Consider the following 18,084-nt stretch of genomic DNA (forward strand, 5'->3'; position numbering starts at 1 on the left):
AGAGACAAACTCAACTGCTCGTATTTTACATGTAGGTCTCCTTTGGGAGATATGACTTTGTTGTATCAATGTAAGCTCCAATCCTTGTGTTAATGATGGATTTTACAGGTCTCAAGCCATTGTAACGGAAGGTTTAGTATGTGAGGTATGATTTTTTTGGGGCACTGGCTTATATATAATTACTCTGAAAAGCTTTGAACAACTAATAATAAAATCACACAACTGTACTAATAAAAACAAAGCTGATTTAATTGCTTCCATTTGAGTCTCATTAGTGACTCACCAAGAGCCTGAGGACAGATTCACACTAATTTATACCACAGCAGTCAGGATTCCACTGTGTTAGAGACTGCAGAAATGCAGAATAAATAAATGGTCCCTGTGCCACTGCTACGCAGGACTGCCAGCAGAAGGAGCAGGTGGATGTGGCAGGTTAAGGCTGTTCAGGCAAGGGGCTGGATGGAGTCAAGCAGGCATCTCTGTCCTTTGAGGTGAAAACTGGCCTAGATCAAATCTACACAAGGAAACTAAGGGAGAAAATGACTTTTTCCCACTTCATGCACCCATAACGGAGTTACAGCCACAACTTGCAAAGCACAGCACTGAAGAAACTTGGTCACCCTACGATTCAGTGCAGCTGACTCACTTGATCCTGTGATCCCCATGGCAGCTGGATCTGCTCATGGGGTCCCAGAGGGGAAAAGCGGCTGTGATGTACTGACACCGACTCTCCAGCTCCAGCCTAACCCCACCATCCCACACTGCTGTCCTCACAGTCCCAGCCACGTCCTCTGCTACCTCTCCTGGTGTGTCCATCCTCCCACAGCAGCTAAGAAAATCTCAGAGGTTTTCCATTGCCCTGAACAAATCAACAGAAAGGTCAAAAGATCCTGGATTGTAAAGCCCAAGCCAATTCAAAATCCCTTTCAATGTTAATCATCCCATGAGCTTCTATCAACAAAGGATAGGAATATCTTATATCTGTGACTTCTGTTTGGACTGTGTCACGTTGCAGTGGTGTGGAAGGGGAGGATGAAAGGGCAGCTCTCCTCCTGAACTCTCTGGTTTGAAATCTGATCATCCAGTTTCAACCTGATTCTTCACCTTACTGTAAAACAGTGAACCAAACACTGATGGGGTCCCACAAGGTTTGTGCTTCCCCAGCAATGCCAGCCAGCCTGGAATCCAGACAGACCAATCAACCAGGGATCACTGGAGTGAAGGTAGAAGTGGGATTGTTCAGCAAGAAAAGACCCTTGCAGTGATCTTGGTCCTGTATAGAGGCTGCATCCATCACCTGTGCACCTAAGAAGAGAAAAAGGCAAATGGGTATTGCTTTGAGCATCCTTTTACAGTGAGAGAGACCCAAATTTGAGTTTGATGTCAACTGGGCTGGAGAGATCTCTCTTGATTTCATGGATCGGAAACTGCTGAAGTCCTGTAAAGACTGATGGACACAAATAAGCACTCTCCACTTGGCTCTACAGTTTCTAACAATATCAGCTCTACAAATTATAGAAACAGTTAGATTCCCAGCACAGCCACTGTATTTCTAAGTAACAAAACAGGACAGTGAGTTTCTAGTTCTCATGCTGCAGGAAGAAAAGCTGAAAATAAGCAGCTCACAGACAAAAAGGCACAAAAGAACAATCCGAACCCTTAAAGGCTAAAATCCCTGGATTTTTCCAGCTACTGGTTTTGTTTTTAAAAAGAGGGTTGTTGACATCATGTCAGCTTACCTCAATAACATCTCTCCGATGCTGGCTGTGATTCTCAATGCACTAGCTCCCTCCTCTGGGAGCTGAACCCACTGACTGATGGCTTCTATTTCAGTATAATTGGAAACACCTTCACCAAAAAATACACTTCCTATTACTGTGCTTCATGCATGACCCCATTTCTAAGAGTCTAGAGAGCAAATACTGCAAAGTGAGCAAAGTAGGCTGTGCTCTGGTATTTTAAAGGACATGTGCAATGTTGGTACGCAAGGATTGTGTTTTCCATCAGTTTTGATACAGTCACATTCTTTAACAGAGCCCGCTTCTCAGCAAGTGCATTGGATTTGTTTTAAACAAAGACCTATTCACCTGCCAAGGCTACAGAATGGGTACGTACAATGTCTTTATACTTCTTGGAGATATCTGGCCAAAGATAACTGCTAAATATTAACATAACATCTTGGGTAGTTTGAGAACTTCTGTAATGCTGCAAGACAGGTCTGTGCCTAAGCGCTGCACAACAAGGTGGAGACAACAAACAGAGCATAGCAACAGCTGTGCACTCCAGTTAACCCTTCTTTGATATTCCTCATATTCCCTTTTATTCAACTTTGCTGCCTTCTTTGTTTCTTTCAGTGCAAGAAAAAAACAGCAAGGTATTGTCCTTCCAAACACTCAAGTGTCCATATTTAGATCCTGCTGTGGTACAAATGCCAGAGAATCTAATGTACTCCAGTGAGCTCAGACTGCAGGATATATCCCTGGGAAACTGTGCCAGCCTTTTGATTTGTAAATCCACTGGCATTAGATGCCCAAACTAGATCAAATTTTGCATTTCTATTTGTGCCCCTGGTACAAAGGAAAGACAGATGGGATAGATTCTGGCTGTGGGCACAAAGGTGTAAATCCAGCACGACTCCTTGGAAGTCGATGGAAGTTACTCCAAATTTACACCCACCTCAGAATCTGGCCAAGAAGCACTAAGTTTGTAGGCAATGCTTATCTTTTCATGCTGGCATGCGTTTCATCACAGTATCTAAATACCTTCTAGACCAAAGATTACATTAGGTTGTTTGCAAAGAACTGAAAACATATAAACTTGCCTCCAAGTGAAACGGGTAGTTAGTAACAACCCTGACCTAGATCTTTTTATCAGACATTTTTGAAGAAAGAATATCATGCAACAGGGGAACACACCGCAGCCTGATCCCAGCTGCTTCTTAGCAGTCATCACCAGAGTGTTTAGCTGGATGCAGTGCAGTGAGCCCCCAGCCTAAAGCATCAAGAGGGGCGTCAGGCAGCCCCTCTGAAAGCTGCTATCCCACTTCACAAGGAGCCCATGCACTGATCGTAAGACAGACAGCATCTCTCTAGCACAGGAAAAGCCCACAGACATTTGGCTGACCAGCTGCCAGGACCACACACATTAAAACCAGCAAAACACAAATACTCCAGGTCAGTGAAGCAGCCCACCCCCTCACTACTGAAGCTGCCTAACCACGTGTACCTACTTGAACAACATCCATCAAGAGGCCAGCAGCTACCATGCCCAAGCCAGCCAGAAGGAAGGGCACGAAAATCTGGGAAGCAATGGAGAAGGAGGTCTCTGGGAGAAATCCACTGGCTGACCTAGTCAACTTGCAGGTGAAACCACGCAGCTTCTGGCCATGAAAGCACAGCTCCAGTTCTAACTGGGTGACCACCATGGTCGAACACCGTTACCCCATGCTCAGCAGCACAAGTGGAGGGAGATCAGGTCATCACACAGATCCTCCTGGTAGCTCACTCTGAAGTCAAAAGAAATACGCTTTTCCTCAAACTACAACAATGATGCCAAATTGTTTTCTCTTCTTCTCCTCCTAGGAGCGCGTCCAGAGAGTTGCAGCAAGGGTATCCTCCAAAATTGGTTCAGCTGGGTTGAGCCCAGGTGGCAGCAAACCCGACGGACACTATTTCTCCGAGTTATATCCAGGGGGGAATTATTAAAGATAAAAGAAGATTGTAGAGATGTCCGTGGACGAATAGAAACAAGCCCACACCCCATTCAGCTCCCACCACCTCGGTAAAAACCAGTAAGACCTGCTCAGGCTACAGCACTGAAAGAGTGACAGGTCATGCAAGAATCCTTCAGCGTGCTCAAACGCACTAGTGTCCTTTCTCCTCAGGTTACATTTCTTGTCAGACCGCGGCTTGCCTTTGATACGATGGTTTAATATATAAGCCTGCTGTGAGCCGGCCCCACTTCCCTCACTCCCACCATAAGCAACGTTGAACTTTTCTCGCTGTCCCAAGGCCGAGGAGGTGGGGAGTTAACAGCCAGGATCCGTTTTGCTCTCCTCCAAGGTGAAGAAAGGTCAAGGAAAACATGAGTCGACGTTTCTGCCGGCTGACTATATTATGCAGCTTCCATCCCCGGGCAAGTGACAGTTAAGCCAGCTGGTGAGAGAAGATCTGCCCTTCTAGACCCTGGCCCCTCTCGTCCCCTCCACGGTCTCAACGGGATGTAACGATCGCTCTGTGCCAGCTATACCTCCGAATGACTGGCTTTCAGGGGGGGGAAAAAAAATCTAGAGAACCAGCCAATAAGCTTCAAAAGCGAACACCCTTATCTGCTGTCATCACTTCAACTTTCTGCTAGTTTGCAAAGGCCAAGATAAGAGTCATAGCCAGAGCTTATTTAAGGTAGCTCCGTAATCTCGCTACTCCACAGGCAAAGGAGAGAAAGGGCGAATATTTCCAGGGCAAGCTGTGAGCTGGTCTCCCTTCCTGTCCTAGAGCAAAACACTCTGCTTCTGCATACTCCCAGGAAGATACGGTCACTGAGAGGTGGGGTCTCCCCTCAAAGTCTCCCTGGTCAAACAGCTGACACAAGCCCAAGAACCAGAGCTGCATCACAGCCACGGATGGACAAAGAATTTATATCCTGCTCGGTAAAGACTGCAGTGAACTCTTCAGCTCAAAGTCAAGCATGAGGGGAGGGAAGACTGGGTATTCTGCTGGGGCTCCTTTCCAATAATTAATGTGGGCAAAACTTAACTAGAACAGAGAGTGAAAAGGCTTTAAAAACATAATTTAGGATGAAGGAGTATAGGATTGGTTTAGTAGGTTGGCCACTGGGCTTTTTCACTCTCCAGCCATAGGTTCAAACCCAGCTATGCCCTACTGAAAGAAATGAGTGAAAAAAATATTCAGTGGTAGGCATGAAAGATTCAAGTTTCTCAGTCCAGTTCAAATTCAATGTTTGAATTGCACTGACTTACTAATACCTGTTGTGCTAATCAACCTCCCTCACACTCTCTGCAAAGAGATGTAAAGATTAATGGCTTGTGGACTCTGCCCCTGTGACTTGGTTCCCAGCTTGCAGCTAAGTGCGTTAGCAAGGTTGGACAGAACAAGGCATACTTTTGCCTTGTAGATAAACAGAGAACTAAGGACACTCGCAGGATGGTGCGCTTCTTTTGGTCTGGTATCACACACAGCAAAATACCAAGCCTGGTGGGCTGAGGTGGTACAACACATCTCTCTGCAAGCACAGCAGGGTGAAAAACGAGCCCTAACTACAAATGGGAAACTGTCCTTTCTAGGTTAGTATTTTGGGACAGCCCCTAGAGCCTCCTCCACTCCCAGCTAGCTTGGTGTGTACATGTCCACCTCTTCCACCTAACAATAGTCCGGTTAGCTGAAAGCTAAAAAGGGAGTATATTTCAGCTAATCTAACTGGGAAGAAAAAGTCCACAATAGCTGGAAGAGGGAGGTTAATAAAAATCCTGTAATAACCACACATCATCCGACCTCTTTATACCAGCCAGGAACTGGGCAGCAAAGGCATGAAGGCGCAGTTCTGGTTAGAAACTCAGAGGCTTCAAGCAAAAAAAGAATAAAGGACAAGCTCTGGGCAGCAACTACACGCTTTTTAAGGTCTGATAACATGCATACTTTATGTCATCACATCCGTCAGCAGGACTGCTGACAGGCAGCAACATTAATGTAAAGGAAATATCAATGAGCTTGAATGACTCAAATGACATTAAAAACACAGCAGCCACACATCCTGTTCTAAAGCTTCAACCTGGCAGGGGTTACAAGTTTATCATGCTTCAGCTCTCTCTGTTTCTAAGCAAGCACCGTAAAAAGCCTTCGACCGATGAATCGGTGTACAGAAAGGTAATTGGTTCAGGTGACCTGTGCGTGTACACCGGGTCATTTTATTATGCATTTAAGGAGTCTCTGATAAGGTCTCATGCCATTATTGCCAGCAAAGAGATGTGTCACATTTTCCTAGCAAAGAGATATATCGTATTTGTTGGCAAAGAGACATACCGCATCTGAGAAGAAGAAGAGCATTGCCAAGCAGCCAAAAACAGATTATAGCTGGGGGAAAAAATGCACCTCATGGCTGTAGCACTCTTCGTGACAAAACCTGGGGAGTGCTCTGCTGCCCTTCTCTGCACACAAATACACCAATATCCCTATTCTCACACATTAGCCAACAGGTAGTCTTGCCGTAGAGCAGCCAAAGCAGAAACAGCCTCTTTGCTGGAGCCCTCATCCTGATCTGGGGACTCCATCCACTGCTGCAGTTCAAAAAATGGAAAGACAGCAAGTGCCAAGGAATGCAGTTTCAAACGTACCTTATCATCCCTGCAAAGAAGGGACAGGGATACAACAAGCACTCTTGCAACACAGCACCAGTAGCAGCAGACAGTGGTAGTCTAACATCTCAGAGCCCTCAAAGGACACTGGCTTTTGGGGACCCCACGTCCTGGTTGTTGGAGCACCAGCACTCATGACTCTGCTAGCTCTCCGTCAGATCAGGCTGCGTATTCTTCCTGTTTCCCACCTTGCTCCTCTGTTCCCCACTTTAGGAAAGGAAAGGGAAGGGGACTGAGAGTAAGTGGTGAGCTAAAAGCAAGCAAGCTGCACGTGCCTGGGGCCCAAAGCCTTGCAGAATCTCCTGTTGCCCCACAGAAACAGCAGCAGGTCTGAGGGCAGGACTGCCTAGCTAAGGGAAGGGCAGTTCCCAGCAGCAGTGATTTCATGATGAAACACATTCAAGTGGTCCACGCTTACCCGTGAAAAGTCATTTTGCTAATTGCCAACGGCCTATTTTTCTTATGTGATGTTGCATGGCTTCACTTCCCAAGCTCTATGCACTAACGTGAATGTTCTTTGTGAGCTCTTTATTTGCATAAAGCAGAAACCAGACTTCTGTGGTTTCAGAAGAGTAAGAGGTTTGTTTCACATGCTGTTTAAATTAGTGGCCCAATACTTCCTAGAAAAAAAAAAAAAAAAGAAGAAAAAAAAGCGCTCTAAAGGAAAAACATTGAAAGAAAAACGGTCTTCCAAGATCATAAATCTATCTGCAACCTATTTCTCACTTTAATATCTCACTATGGGAAGCAACATGTCTTAGACTCATAGGAATGAGCAGGTCTGAGCACTCTGAAAAATAAAAATGAAAACCACAGACTTGTGCATGTCAAGTGGCTGCTTAGGACTCTCAGAACAATGTCTAAGGAGACTAAAGTAGTCTGCCGTGGGGTTCTGGATTTGATGTGGTATTTTCTGGAGCATTCTGCTGGGTATTGAGCACATGCTAAGGTCAATTAAGGATACTCTGTTCCTACAGTGAAGCCTCTATAGCTCTTATAGCTTAGGGAGATCTGCCTGGGGCTAATAGCAAAAGTACACACCTCCAGATTTGTAAAAGTTATATCAATAGAAGCACAGTAGTTTCAGTGTCACTGTATCTGATAACTCAGGGCAGTCTGACCCAACAGCTAGCTAGTTAAATAACACAGGTTAACTAAAAGGCACACAGCAATAAGAGTCACTTAGAGTACAAAGGCATAGCAATTTGTAATCTCTAAATTAACTACAGCTTTAAAGTATCTGAAAGTAGGCGTTCATTGCTGCTTTAAAGCGCTGTATTGCTATGCCATTGGAGGCAAGGTCTGGTCCTGGCTGTTACTAAAACATCAGTCAGACTGAAAGACTGAACACTCAAGGATTTATGTTACTTGCTACAAGGCCCTTGAGAAGGATGTGGGGCGCAGCCTGGGCTGGATATATGAAGTGTTAACAGTGCTGGGTCGGCTCCTCGCAGGGGACGCACTGCTTTTCAGAGCCACATCCAGAGCCAGAAGCAATACAGCTGTACCCATTTCAGAAAAGCACTATGCCATCACAGCCCTTGGGGCTGCAATTCAGCCATCCTCCTCCTGGGACCAAGCTAAAAGACTGCTGCACAGGACTGCACCTTACTACTTAGATGGCTCAGCTTCTTTGCAAACTCTTCAGCACCATGGTCTCTATTACGTCCAAAAGACAAAAACAGGCCAGAAAAACACCACATGCCGTCTACTGAGAGCTGCACAAAATACATATACCTGCCTTGGAAGGACATGTTAGTATGCAAAACTACTGCACATTTTCCTTTACTTGCTAACCCCAGAGCAAATCCCTGCTTCTGAAGAGAAGTTTCCCACCTATCCCATACCAGGTACATCAGAATAGTTCCTTTCCCTTACCTGAACATAATCCAAAACCATGCCTGCCAAGACCATGCCAAACCCAGCTAGGAGGTACGGCAGGAGCACCTGCAGGCAAATCGCAATGGCTGACTCTTCCCGTGACTTTGCCATGGACGCCTTCTCCTCAGCCAACAGCTTCTGCTGTGCGGGCAGAGAGACATCCTCTGCCTCCTGGCTGCCAAGTCTGCTCTCTCTGTGTTTACCCTTGCTCTTTGCTTTGTGCCTGGATCGCTCTCCATTTCTAGTTCTGCCCTCTTTTCTCCTCTGCCGAGCCTCCTCACCTTTCATGGTGGCTTTCTTGAATCAAGGAGTTTCTCTGAAAAACAAAGTCAGAACCAGTGAGATGATGAAAGGAGGTGCTGGGTGGGTCAGCGACTGACGACCCTGGCAACTCCGCTCCATTTACCTGAAGGCAAACCACCACCTACCCCCAAAACCCTAGATGCTCTGCTTGACCCAGATGCTGGTGCTCAGTTTACCTTCAGTTTTGCATTGTGTCAAACCAATCTCTCCTTCCATTACTGCATCTCTCTTCCTGGGCCTGTGTTCACACTGGAGCGCTCCTTGTGCATCCTGACTCCTACTCTGGGGATTCCTGAAAGGATGCGGAGGGTGCTGCAGGCAGCCTGCATGCTGGACCCACCAGTTCTCATAAGGGGGTCACGAGAACTGAGGAGCCCAACAAAATCCAACCCTTTTTAGGATCTGACCAGGAGCAGTCCACACCCCGGCATCCTGCAGTCCAGCAAAAGGTGTAACTCACACCTAGCTTAGCAGAGCCAGCTGCCAAATGTTCCCCAATATGAGGGCAATTCTTTAATCTGCCCTCTGATCCGAACACTTTCACTTCCCCTCGCACCTCCTTTGACACACACGAACACGGTATGTGACTCACCTACCTACACAGAACCTGCCGTGACCCCTGCAGCATCCTCTGAGAAAAAAATAAACACGCAAAATTGTTACCAGTTTCTCTCTCCTCTCGTCTCACCCCTCCTGCCTGGATCCTTCCCCATCGCCTCCCCCACCGAGGCTGACTCGTTCCCCAGGACGGGTCCCCGCTGCTCCAACCTCACCCAACATCTGGGCAGCGGAAGGAAACCGCTGGGAGGCCCCAACCGCAGCTGGGCGGCGGAGGAGGGAAGAAGGAAGGATGGACGACCCCAAAACCCCTCTGTGTGTGTGTGTGTGTGTGTGTCCCCGTCCCCTTTCCCGTCGCTTACCGGCTCCTCGCCCTGCCCGGGGCTCTGCCCTCAGAGGGCCGCGGGAGGCGCCCGCCACGGCCGGGCCGAGCCCGCCCTGCGCGGCGGCCGCGGGTTCGAGTCCGGCCCCCGGCGGCTCGGAGGCGGCGCGGCGCCCTGAGTGGCAGCCGCCGGGCCTGCCCCGGCGCCGTGCGTGAGGCGAGGGGGGGGCCGCGTTGCTGCAGCCCCTGGCCCGCGGTGTTGGTGGCTGTCCCGCGGCCCTGCCTGGCCCACGGAGGGCAGAAGGGGACGGGGTTGACGGAGAAGGGGGTCGGAGGGCTTCCGGAGCCCGCTCGGGACGTGAGCCCCACAGGGAAGCACTCCCCAGGAGGAGCGGCTGCCCCCCGAGCCTGCAGGCTGCCCCAATCCCCGGCTGATCTTATCAGCAAGGGTGAAAGCTGAGCGCAGGAGGAGAAAACCTCAGGCTGCAATTAGGAGTTGAAGAAAGACTTTTCCTCTATTTTTATTTTTCTTTCCTGACCCCTACCCCCTTAGTTCAGCATTACAACATCTCTCGCTTCAAGCTTCCTGTGCAAACGCCTCCACTGCAATCAACAGCAAAACTCCTAGTGACTTGATTTCATCCCCCCCCCCGCCAATGAACCAACATTAGAAATGTGATTGCACCATCCATCACATCTGAGCACATAAATCCCATTACGCACTGAAGTAACCGTACTTGTGCACGGCTCCTGAATCACACAGCTCAAATTGCCAGAACAATCAAGGATATTAAATCATACCTCAGTACCAGAGCAATGTTATATCCTGCTGAAGTCTCTCAGGTGTCACGCTACGCTAAAGGGCTCCTACTGACAAAATGGTGCCTCTGGGCCTGCAAGCCCTGGGCTCAAAGCAGGGTACACTGAAGGGAGCTGAAGGTTTTTGTAAGTGACAGTAACGAAACGCTGCAGCTGCTGCGTGTTGAGGGTGCGCATTTAACTGTTGAATGTCACTGCTGTAACAGCGAGGCTTAAATTTCAGCTCACTTGGTGTAATTTTATGTCTTCCCTTTGCAACTGGTGCTTCCCTGAGAATGGTCAGAACACAGCGTTTTCCTATGGGAAATAAGAAGAGAAGGGACATCAAAAACCTGCAACCTTGCCAAGACATTTTTAGACCTGTTAAATGTATTCTGCTATCACTTTACCCCTGAGCTTCAAAGAAAAATATCTACAGAGCAAGCAGAAATCCTCCTGGGGAAACTGATTGACAAGGGCCTTTTGGTAACAGCTCCAGCTCAGGGATCTCCCACCTGGGTCCAACCATCAGCTTGCACTGGAGCTCCCAGCACCCTGCCACACCTCATCCTGTGTACAAAAGGGGATGTAACTGTTTGGCATATGCACCGTATCCTCGTGTACCAACCTCAAATCTCCAGTGCATCACCACTGGGTACGTATTTGAGGAGGCTGTCTTTCAGCAGCAGCACAGAACTGCATTTCTCGGAAGCACAGCAGCAGTGTTTAGATACACCCTGGCTTTGACGCAAGGGAACGGCTGCTGGACCTTGACTGCAAACAGAGCTCCTGTGACCTAGGAGCCCCTGAGCTCCCAGATAGGAATAGTTCAGCCACTCAGTGCAGCCTGCGAAGTGCTTGGTGACATGAAGCTGAGCAACTTCACGCTAAAATGATTTTCTTCCTCACTCAGCTAGAATTCATGTGTGCTACTTCTCTCTGCTCTCACAGAGGTACAAGTAACATCGGCAGTGTCAAAGGCATTAAGGGACTCATTGCACTTGTTCTTATTTCTCCGTAGTGCTTACAAAGACTTTCCTGCAATAAGAAAATAAGTTTCCTTCCTGTCTTCCATGTTGCTTTGCTCCTGGACTTTATTTCCAACAACTATTCCTTCAGCCAAGCAGAGGGGAATTTTATAGCTCTTTCCACTCTTCTGTCCAGAGACAACATTTGTTTTTTACCCAGTTTCCTGTTATACAATGACATTTCTTTGATGACTAGGGACTACTGAAGACATTTCTCAACCATAAAGCTTGATTTATGACTTCAATGCAGTTGGCCCCAGTGACACTGTGACTGCCAGGCTGTGTATTGTCCATTGTCACCACTGCATTAAGGCTGCTGGTGACTGCTCCATGGCACATTGGGCTGCAGTCCCATCAGTCCCATCATGGGACATGCTTCTGGACACCCAACAGCTGAGATGCATGAAGAAATGCTCAGTCTAACCTTCTGCTTTGTGAAACACTGTTAGCTATTATGGGTTAAAAGTATCATCTGGAGGTTTGTGTGCAGACAGAAACAGGCAGTACAAAACTGATACGTGACAAATGCTTAATACCTTATAAATCCAGAGTTTGAGAGACATAAAACACGGCAGGAACTTCCTGGAGTTGGGTGGGTAGGAGAAGGAGACAACTCTTATTTGCTTTTTCCTTTGTGTATGTTTTGATGTTAGTTTTATGGTATGCTAGCCTTCACACGCAGTAATTTACAGGTAGCTCAGTTAATTTTGTTTCAGTCTCCATCTTTTTTTTTTTTTTTTTTTTTTTTTTTTTTTTTTTTAAATCAAAGCTATTTAAAGCACGGATGTTTTGAGCAGCAGTAATACTCAGAGAAATTAAGAGAGCCACCTCCTACCTGCTATCTCTCCTCACCTTCACTTGTGCAAGCATCCACCATGCAGCTACTGCTGTTCTTGGCACACTTGTTAAGCCAGTTTACAACCCCAGATTCAGGCTTCATATACAGAAACCACCCAGTGTAGGAGAGTGAATGTAGTACAAAGAGCTGCTTTTTGTGACCTGGGACAGCTCTTAACTTGACTTGCAGTGCTACAGGCCCCTGTTGAACTACTCTGCAGAAGAATAAAGCCAGGCTAAGCTACCATGCTTGCCTGGCACTCTCAGGAGTTGATGAGAGCTATTTGCACGTGTTCTCCCACGTACTAGATTACCAAGGACAAGGTATTTATAATGCATGATGCCCTTCTACTCCCAGTCTGCCATTAGATGGCAGCAACTGAACGTGGAATGGGGTCGTGCAGCTCTGCAAATCCTACTTACCACACGGCTTGTGCAGGGATTTCAAGCTTTTCACTTCTAGGTCAATGGTTCAAATCTGGCCCAGGTCAGGAGGGGCCAGAGATCTTCACAGTCCGACAGCTGCTCAGCCTCCTCTGTGAGAGCAGTTTGCAGGTTTCTGTTTCTAATCTTGTGGATGAGTGCCTGTCTCATCACTGGTTCTAATTGGCACCCCCACTTGACACAGAAAGGCGGAAGATGCTCCAAAAAAACTGAATTCTCCCGTGCTCTAGACAATTTGACAAAGGGATCTTGCGCATCTTGGAGCACAAGCCTACCCTCAGTAACAAAGCCAGAAGAATGCGTTGGCTCTGTTTCCTCTGCGAGTAAATAACAGCCCAAAATGATCTCATTCCGGACAGGAGTGTGACAGTTGGGGTCTTTCAGCAGATAAAATTAATTTGTTATTAATTTAGGATCTGATATTCAGATAGACTAATGATGGCGCAATGAAATCCTGTCAAACATGTTGTAACACTCGTTATTTACAGCCTCTATAACTGCAGGGACAAACTCCATCCAGAATTGCCTTACAAGGTGACCTAATTTGGAAAAGAAAACCTAGAGAATTTTCTCACATTAGAAGATACCTCACTGTGACTCCTTCCCTTACAATTCTAAAACTCTGTGAGGGACTGGAGCAACTGATACTCTCCAGAGAAATCCGTGAGATAAGAAATGAGCCTAGCAAGCATGTGATTGTGATATAGTTCAAGCCTGCGTGTGTATCACTCAGCTCGTTCTGTTAAGATTTGAGAAGCATGTCACTACGTAAATCCCTTTGGGCAGCTGGGCACCCCTCCAATGCACAGATTTCCCTTGCTGCTAATGAATCAGCCTCTTTTGCTAACTTACCTCCAAAGCTCGTTTACTTGGAAACCAAGGGAGCTTAGGGAACAGGGCCCTCTCCGTGCATAACAATGACCTATTTTAGATACTTCTCCTCACGCGGTCATGGAGAAGGGGCAGCAAGAGAGTGCTTCTATCCAAGAGGCATTTCCTGGAATAGATCCTAAACAATGTCAGGCCATTTCCATTTTGAGACCTGACATTTCGCGGTGCCAATGCCTCCACACAACAGAAAATGCCAGTGAGAGTCAGGGATGGGATCCAGCTGCCTCATTCCAAGAACGCACACCCAGGCCCTCAGCACACGTGGCTGTTATTCTCACAAACAGCCCCTTTCCATGGAAGCTGATAACACAAAATGGGAATGCTCCCAGTGCAGAATGTCAGAGGAGACCAAGGGTATGTTTTCTACCTCCAGGCATGTTTACATTGCTAGGCTTTCTCAGTCAACATGGGCAATACAGCATGGGAAACAGATGCATGCATCATGGAATCTGTCCTTTCCCAAGCCCTGTGCTGCTAGACTGTTTCCCGTGGCTGAATTAGCTGGTATAGCTCTGCATGACACTTCAGGAAAGACATACCTTGTGCCTCAGGAGGGAATGCTTGACCAGAGGAAATGTTTCATGTGTCATCTCCTCTCTAAGATGTGGGCAATTGCATACACCTGGGAAGAAGCAAAATCTTTTGTGTTTTTTCCACAGATAGCTTCCTGAGGGAAAATCAAAAGAAAAAGCACACTGTAATGCATTCGTTGTTTAGTACATTTAACCCAAATCTCACCAGCCTGCACATAAGGCTCAGATCCCAGGCTAGAACCCACTGGTTTCAGTGCATCTTTGGCTGATTCCTTGGAAGGCCAGATGGGACTGGCCTTATCCTGTGTGACTCAGTGGACACGGTACAACTTTAGAACTGCAGCATTTCTGTTACAAAAGTACCTGACCTACATAAAAACAGCCAGCAATGGAGGAGAATCAGCCACAAGGGTTAAGAACTCACCCAGTGTGCATTGCTTTATGAGGCTGAATTTGTCTGGCTTCAGCTTTTAGCCCCTGGATGCGCTCACACCTTTATCCCTACGTTCTTTTCCAAATTACCCTTTCTCTTCTTGTGGTTTCCTCAAGTCCTTCACCTTTAGGCAGGCAGATAAGCTCCCAAAAGTTTCCAAACAGCATACTACTGAATGGGGCTCAATATTGGGCAATAGCACTGAAAGTGGATAAAACTGAACCCTTCTGTGCCAGCAGAAGACTCCATCAATCCAGTGAGCACTGTAGCCCTTCTGGACCTCTAGAGACCAGCACATTGTTCTGTGAGGTTTCATAACTGAAATGTGGTGTGGTTGCACGTTTCACAGGAGACCAATGTATCATAGTGCCACTGTCAGCCAGTCAATAGATTACTGCCTGTAAGCTGTCAACCCTACTGGATACTAGGCTAATTTAAAGGGATTTGTGGTTCTTAAATAAACCTTCACTGCTACTAGTCGCCCTATTATTTTCATTCATGAGTCACCTGTACGCTCTTCCATTATTTTGACTAATGATACTTCATCAGCTCTCTTAAATGCTGGCACATAGCACGGCTTTCTTCCCATTCTCCTGGAACTTCCCAGTTATTTGCTGCTCCCGCAGGGTCCATTTCTTACCACCACTGACAGTTAAGGCTACTGAGTAAGTGAGAGAGAAAAAGAAAAAACAGAGCTTTCCTAGCTACCACAGGGTAGCTACTCAGGCTGCATCACCTCCCAGACATTAATGGTGCTAACCAAATATGCTCGGTTTTCTTAATGCAATATTAACTATTAAAAAGGAGCATTGTTCCTGACCCCTGAAAATTAGTAGGATATCATGAAGAATGATTACTTGTAGCCATCTCAGCATGCTATCTTAACATAACTGCACCTATGCCAAGAAACAAGATGGCTGTATTTATCCAGAGCACTCGTATTAGTTCCCTGTAGTGCACATCAGAATACTAGGCAAAAGCTGGCACTGCTCAGTCTTTCTGTAGTTCTTGGTTTGTAGTGACCATGTCAAGATAATTTGCAGAACCATTCAAGAATGTGTGACACCCAAAATGTCTTGACATAGGACACAACCCTGTGAGTGGTAAATCTCATCTCTGATTTTCTGAATACTCTGAGTATGAAGGAGATGACAATTTCCTAGGTGCTTTGAGTATGAGGAAGTCTTTCTGTTGGGATGGAGCAGCTCCAGAAGTAGGTAATGGGAGCATCATCTCTACCTTTCAGTTCTGCCTGGGAGCGATTTCTTAAAGTAAGGTAGTGATCCTTTTACTATATTTTTTATTTTTTGTTACTGTTAAAATAAACCACCTTTCAAAAACACTCAGTCCTGCAGAGAATGTTTGGCACTGCTAAATATATTTGGAGACACGTCAGTGCTCCCAAGGAAAAGGAACAAAGCTCTCATCCAGCATCGTTTCCCCACAGATAAATGCCTCTTACTTAAGAGGAATTAAATCTAGATGGTTATTCCTTAGGGCACAGCTGTGCTGAAGTGATTTTATTAAGTGACTCAGAAATGATCGTTCTGAAACATCTTTCTGGTTTGTTAGAATATTTCCTCAGGCAGCCATTTCATTCTCGGATGTTGTTGATCTGTGTTCTAAATCTTTGCATTTGACTTCTCAGCTATTTGCTGCCGCAAAGAGCAGCTAACATTCCTGTCTGAACTCTTTCCAGAAAAGCTGCATCTTGGTGGAGAAAGGGTCTGGGGACTCCAAACAATATTGTTTGGCAAAACAGGGTATGCACACAAAGTGATTTGGCAGGTCTGAATGGCAGAGGAAATTAGTCAAGGGATGAAGAAACCCCTCCACTGCAAAGTTACAATTATAGTTGTATTCAGAGCATTAATGGCTAGGAGTCATTAGAAGCTAAGGATTGCTTGGTTGCATCTGGAATGAATTGCTGGTCTCAGTCCAGCTCCTGCCTGACAGGTGTTTCAGAGATCACCATGAGAAATGGCCTCAGGCTTGGCCCAAGACTTAACAGAAAACACAGGACTTGAATGGGATTACAAAGACTGAGCACAGACACATTTGTTACCAAAAAGCAGCATTTAAAAAGGATGGTTATAGCCATAGGCTTTCAGGGTCACCTTTTCAAGGTCATTGTCTAACAAAGCAGATGAAATTTTGCGTACCCTGTCTCAAGACTTACCAAATATGTGTGCAAACGACACGGTTATTGCACAAATGCATTTTAACCCCCCAAACTCCCATAAAATAGCATTTAGGCCTTTTGGAAGCCATGGGAGGCACCAAGCTCAACCCAATCCCATGGATTTTGAGATTGACTTAATAGCATGCTTGTACTTCTCAGGTGGGGATGGATCAGAGCACAAACTCAAGCAGAAGCCTTCTTGGAAAGGAATGTGACTACAGCCTCCCTAACCACAGGCCCCCTGGTGCGGCTTGTGAGAGAGCCACTTGTCCCCAGCACACCCCTGTGCAAGAAGATGTGTCCTTGCTTGTGCCCTGCAAGAAGGCAATGATGATGGAAACAGAGCAAGGAGGATTTTGCCGTTTGCCTACATCCATATTACTGGAGCCAGAAGCTGTTCTGGTTTCCACCCTCACACACGTGGCCTTTCTCCTCTCCACTCCATGTCTTAACATGACCAAGGCCACACACCTGTACACCTCTGCCACCACCCCAAAATACTACGCTCTTTGCTCAGCCAGCCCCCAGTCACCTGGGGAGCAATGTGTTGCTATTGCTGAGCGCAGAATTGTTGTAACTTACTACTTACAGGCAGAATCCATTTGTGGGCTGGTAGCAGGGAAGACGTATTAGTAGAATATAAATAATAGATCAATACTGTAATGTCTTCCATCTAACTTATGGGCTTCCTCAAGCAGATTATTTGGTAAGTAGAATTCTGGAGAAAAAAAGAAAAGAAAAGAAATTATATAAACGTCCCAATTCTGCTGGTATTAGACCCAAAAAAGCAGGTTTGGATCCAAACTCAATCACCTTCAAACTACGGGATGCTTCAAACCCTGAGTTTTTATTTGTCTGCATTATTTACCAAGTGCTCCTTCTCTGGCTTACCCAGGCAAAGGTCTACACACCTCTAAACTCTTGCTCGCAGTACCATTTATCTGTGCAAGCCCAACTCTGACAACCTCTCCTCACTGTGAAAATTGCAAGTAACAACTTATTCCAGCACTTTCAGTTCTATTTCAGTCCCGACTTTTCTCCCACACACCAAGCACCAATTTCCTGCTGTGTTGTTGTTTTTTTTTCCCCATCAGTGCTATTTTCCTCCATGGGCAGAAGAGGACAAACACAACAGTCCCAGCAGAGCTCATCCTTAGCCCCTGCAGCCCTGCTCAGAGCTTGGCACATCACCCACAGGAAGAGAGAAGCAAGGGGAAAAACCTGCGTCCCTGCTCCGTGGCTGAGCTGCAGCTTGTTAGCTTTTTCACAATGTGGTTAGGAGGCTTACAGCTCTCTGTGACAGCTCTGCAATACAGGCTGATCAGGTTCACTTGGGGCCATGCCAGGCTCTCCTCAAATATATATATATATGTATTATTTATTTATAACCAACTTGTGAGATGGAAAACTGGTTTCTATATTTAATAGAAAGTGCTCCTGGCAGATTAACCCTGGCAGTGTTGGGCTTTGGGACTTGGTGGGTTCTTTCTGAGTATGTGCTACT

General features: G+C 46.5%; 1 protein-coding gene across 4 annotated transcripts in view; it reads right to left on the reverse strand.

Moving 5' to 3' along the window:
• Nucleotides 1–13,996, reverse strand: part of SLC41A3 (solute carrier family 41 member 3) — a 29,633-nt gene extending 15,637 nt beyond the window's left edge. The window contains exons 1-2 of one of the 4 annotated variants that reach the window (XM_032194395.1): nt 9,475–9,561; nt 8,533–8,567 (exon numbers count right to left, since the gene is read on the reverse strand). Coding sequence is in view for 2 of the 4 variants with exons in the window: in XM_032194393.1 (XP_032050284.1) it covers nt 8,249–8,539 (291 nt within the window). In the remaining 2 variants the exon portion in view is untranslated. Of the gene's footprint in view, nt 1–8,248; nt 8,568–9,217; nt 9,270–9,474; nt 9,562–13,971 lie in introns of those variants that run through there. The other 3 variants (XM_032194393.1, XM_032194394.1, XM_032194396.1) reach the window with 3 other exon arrangements.
• Between the last annotated feature and the right edge of the window lie 4,088 nt (nt 13,997–18,084).

Source organism: Aythya fuligula, chromosome 10 (genome assembly GCF_009819795.1).
Source record: "Aythya fuligula isolate bAytFul2 chromosome 10, bAytFul2.pri, whole genome shotgun sequence".
Lineage (NCBI taxonomy): Eukaryota > Metazoa > Chordata > Aves > Anseriformes > Anatidae > Aythya > Aythya fuligula.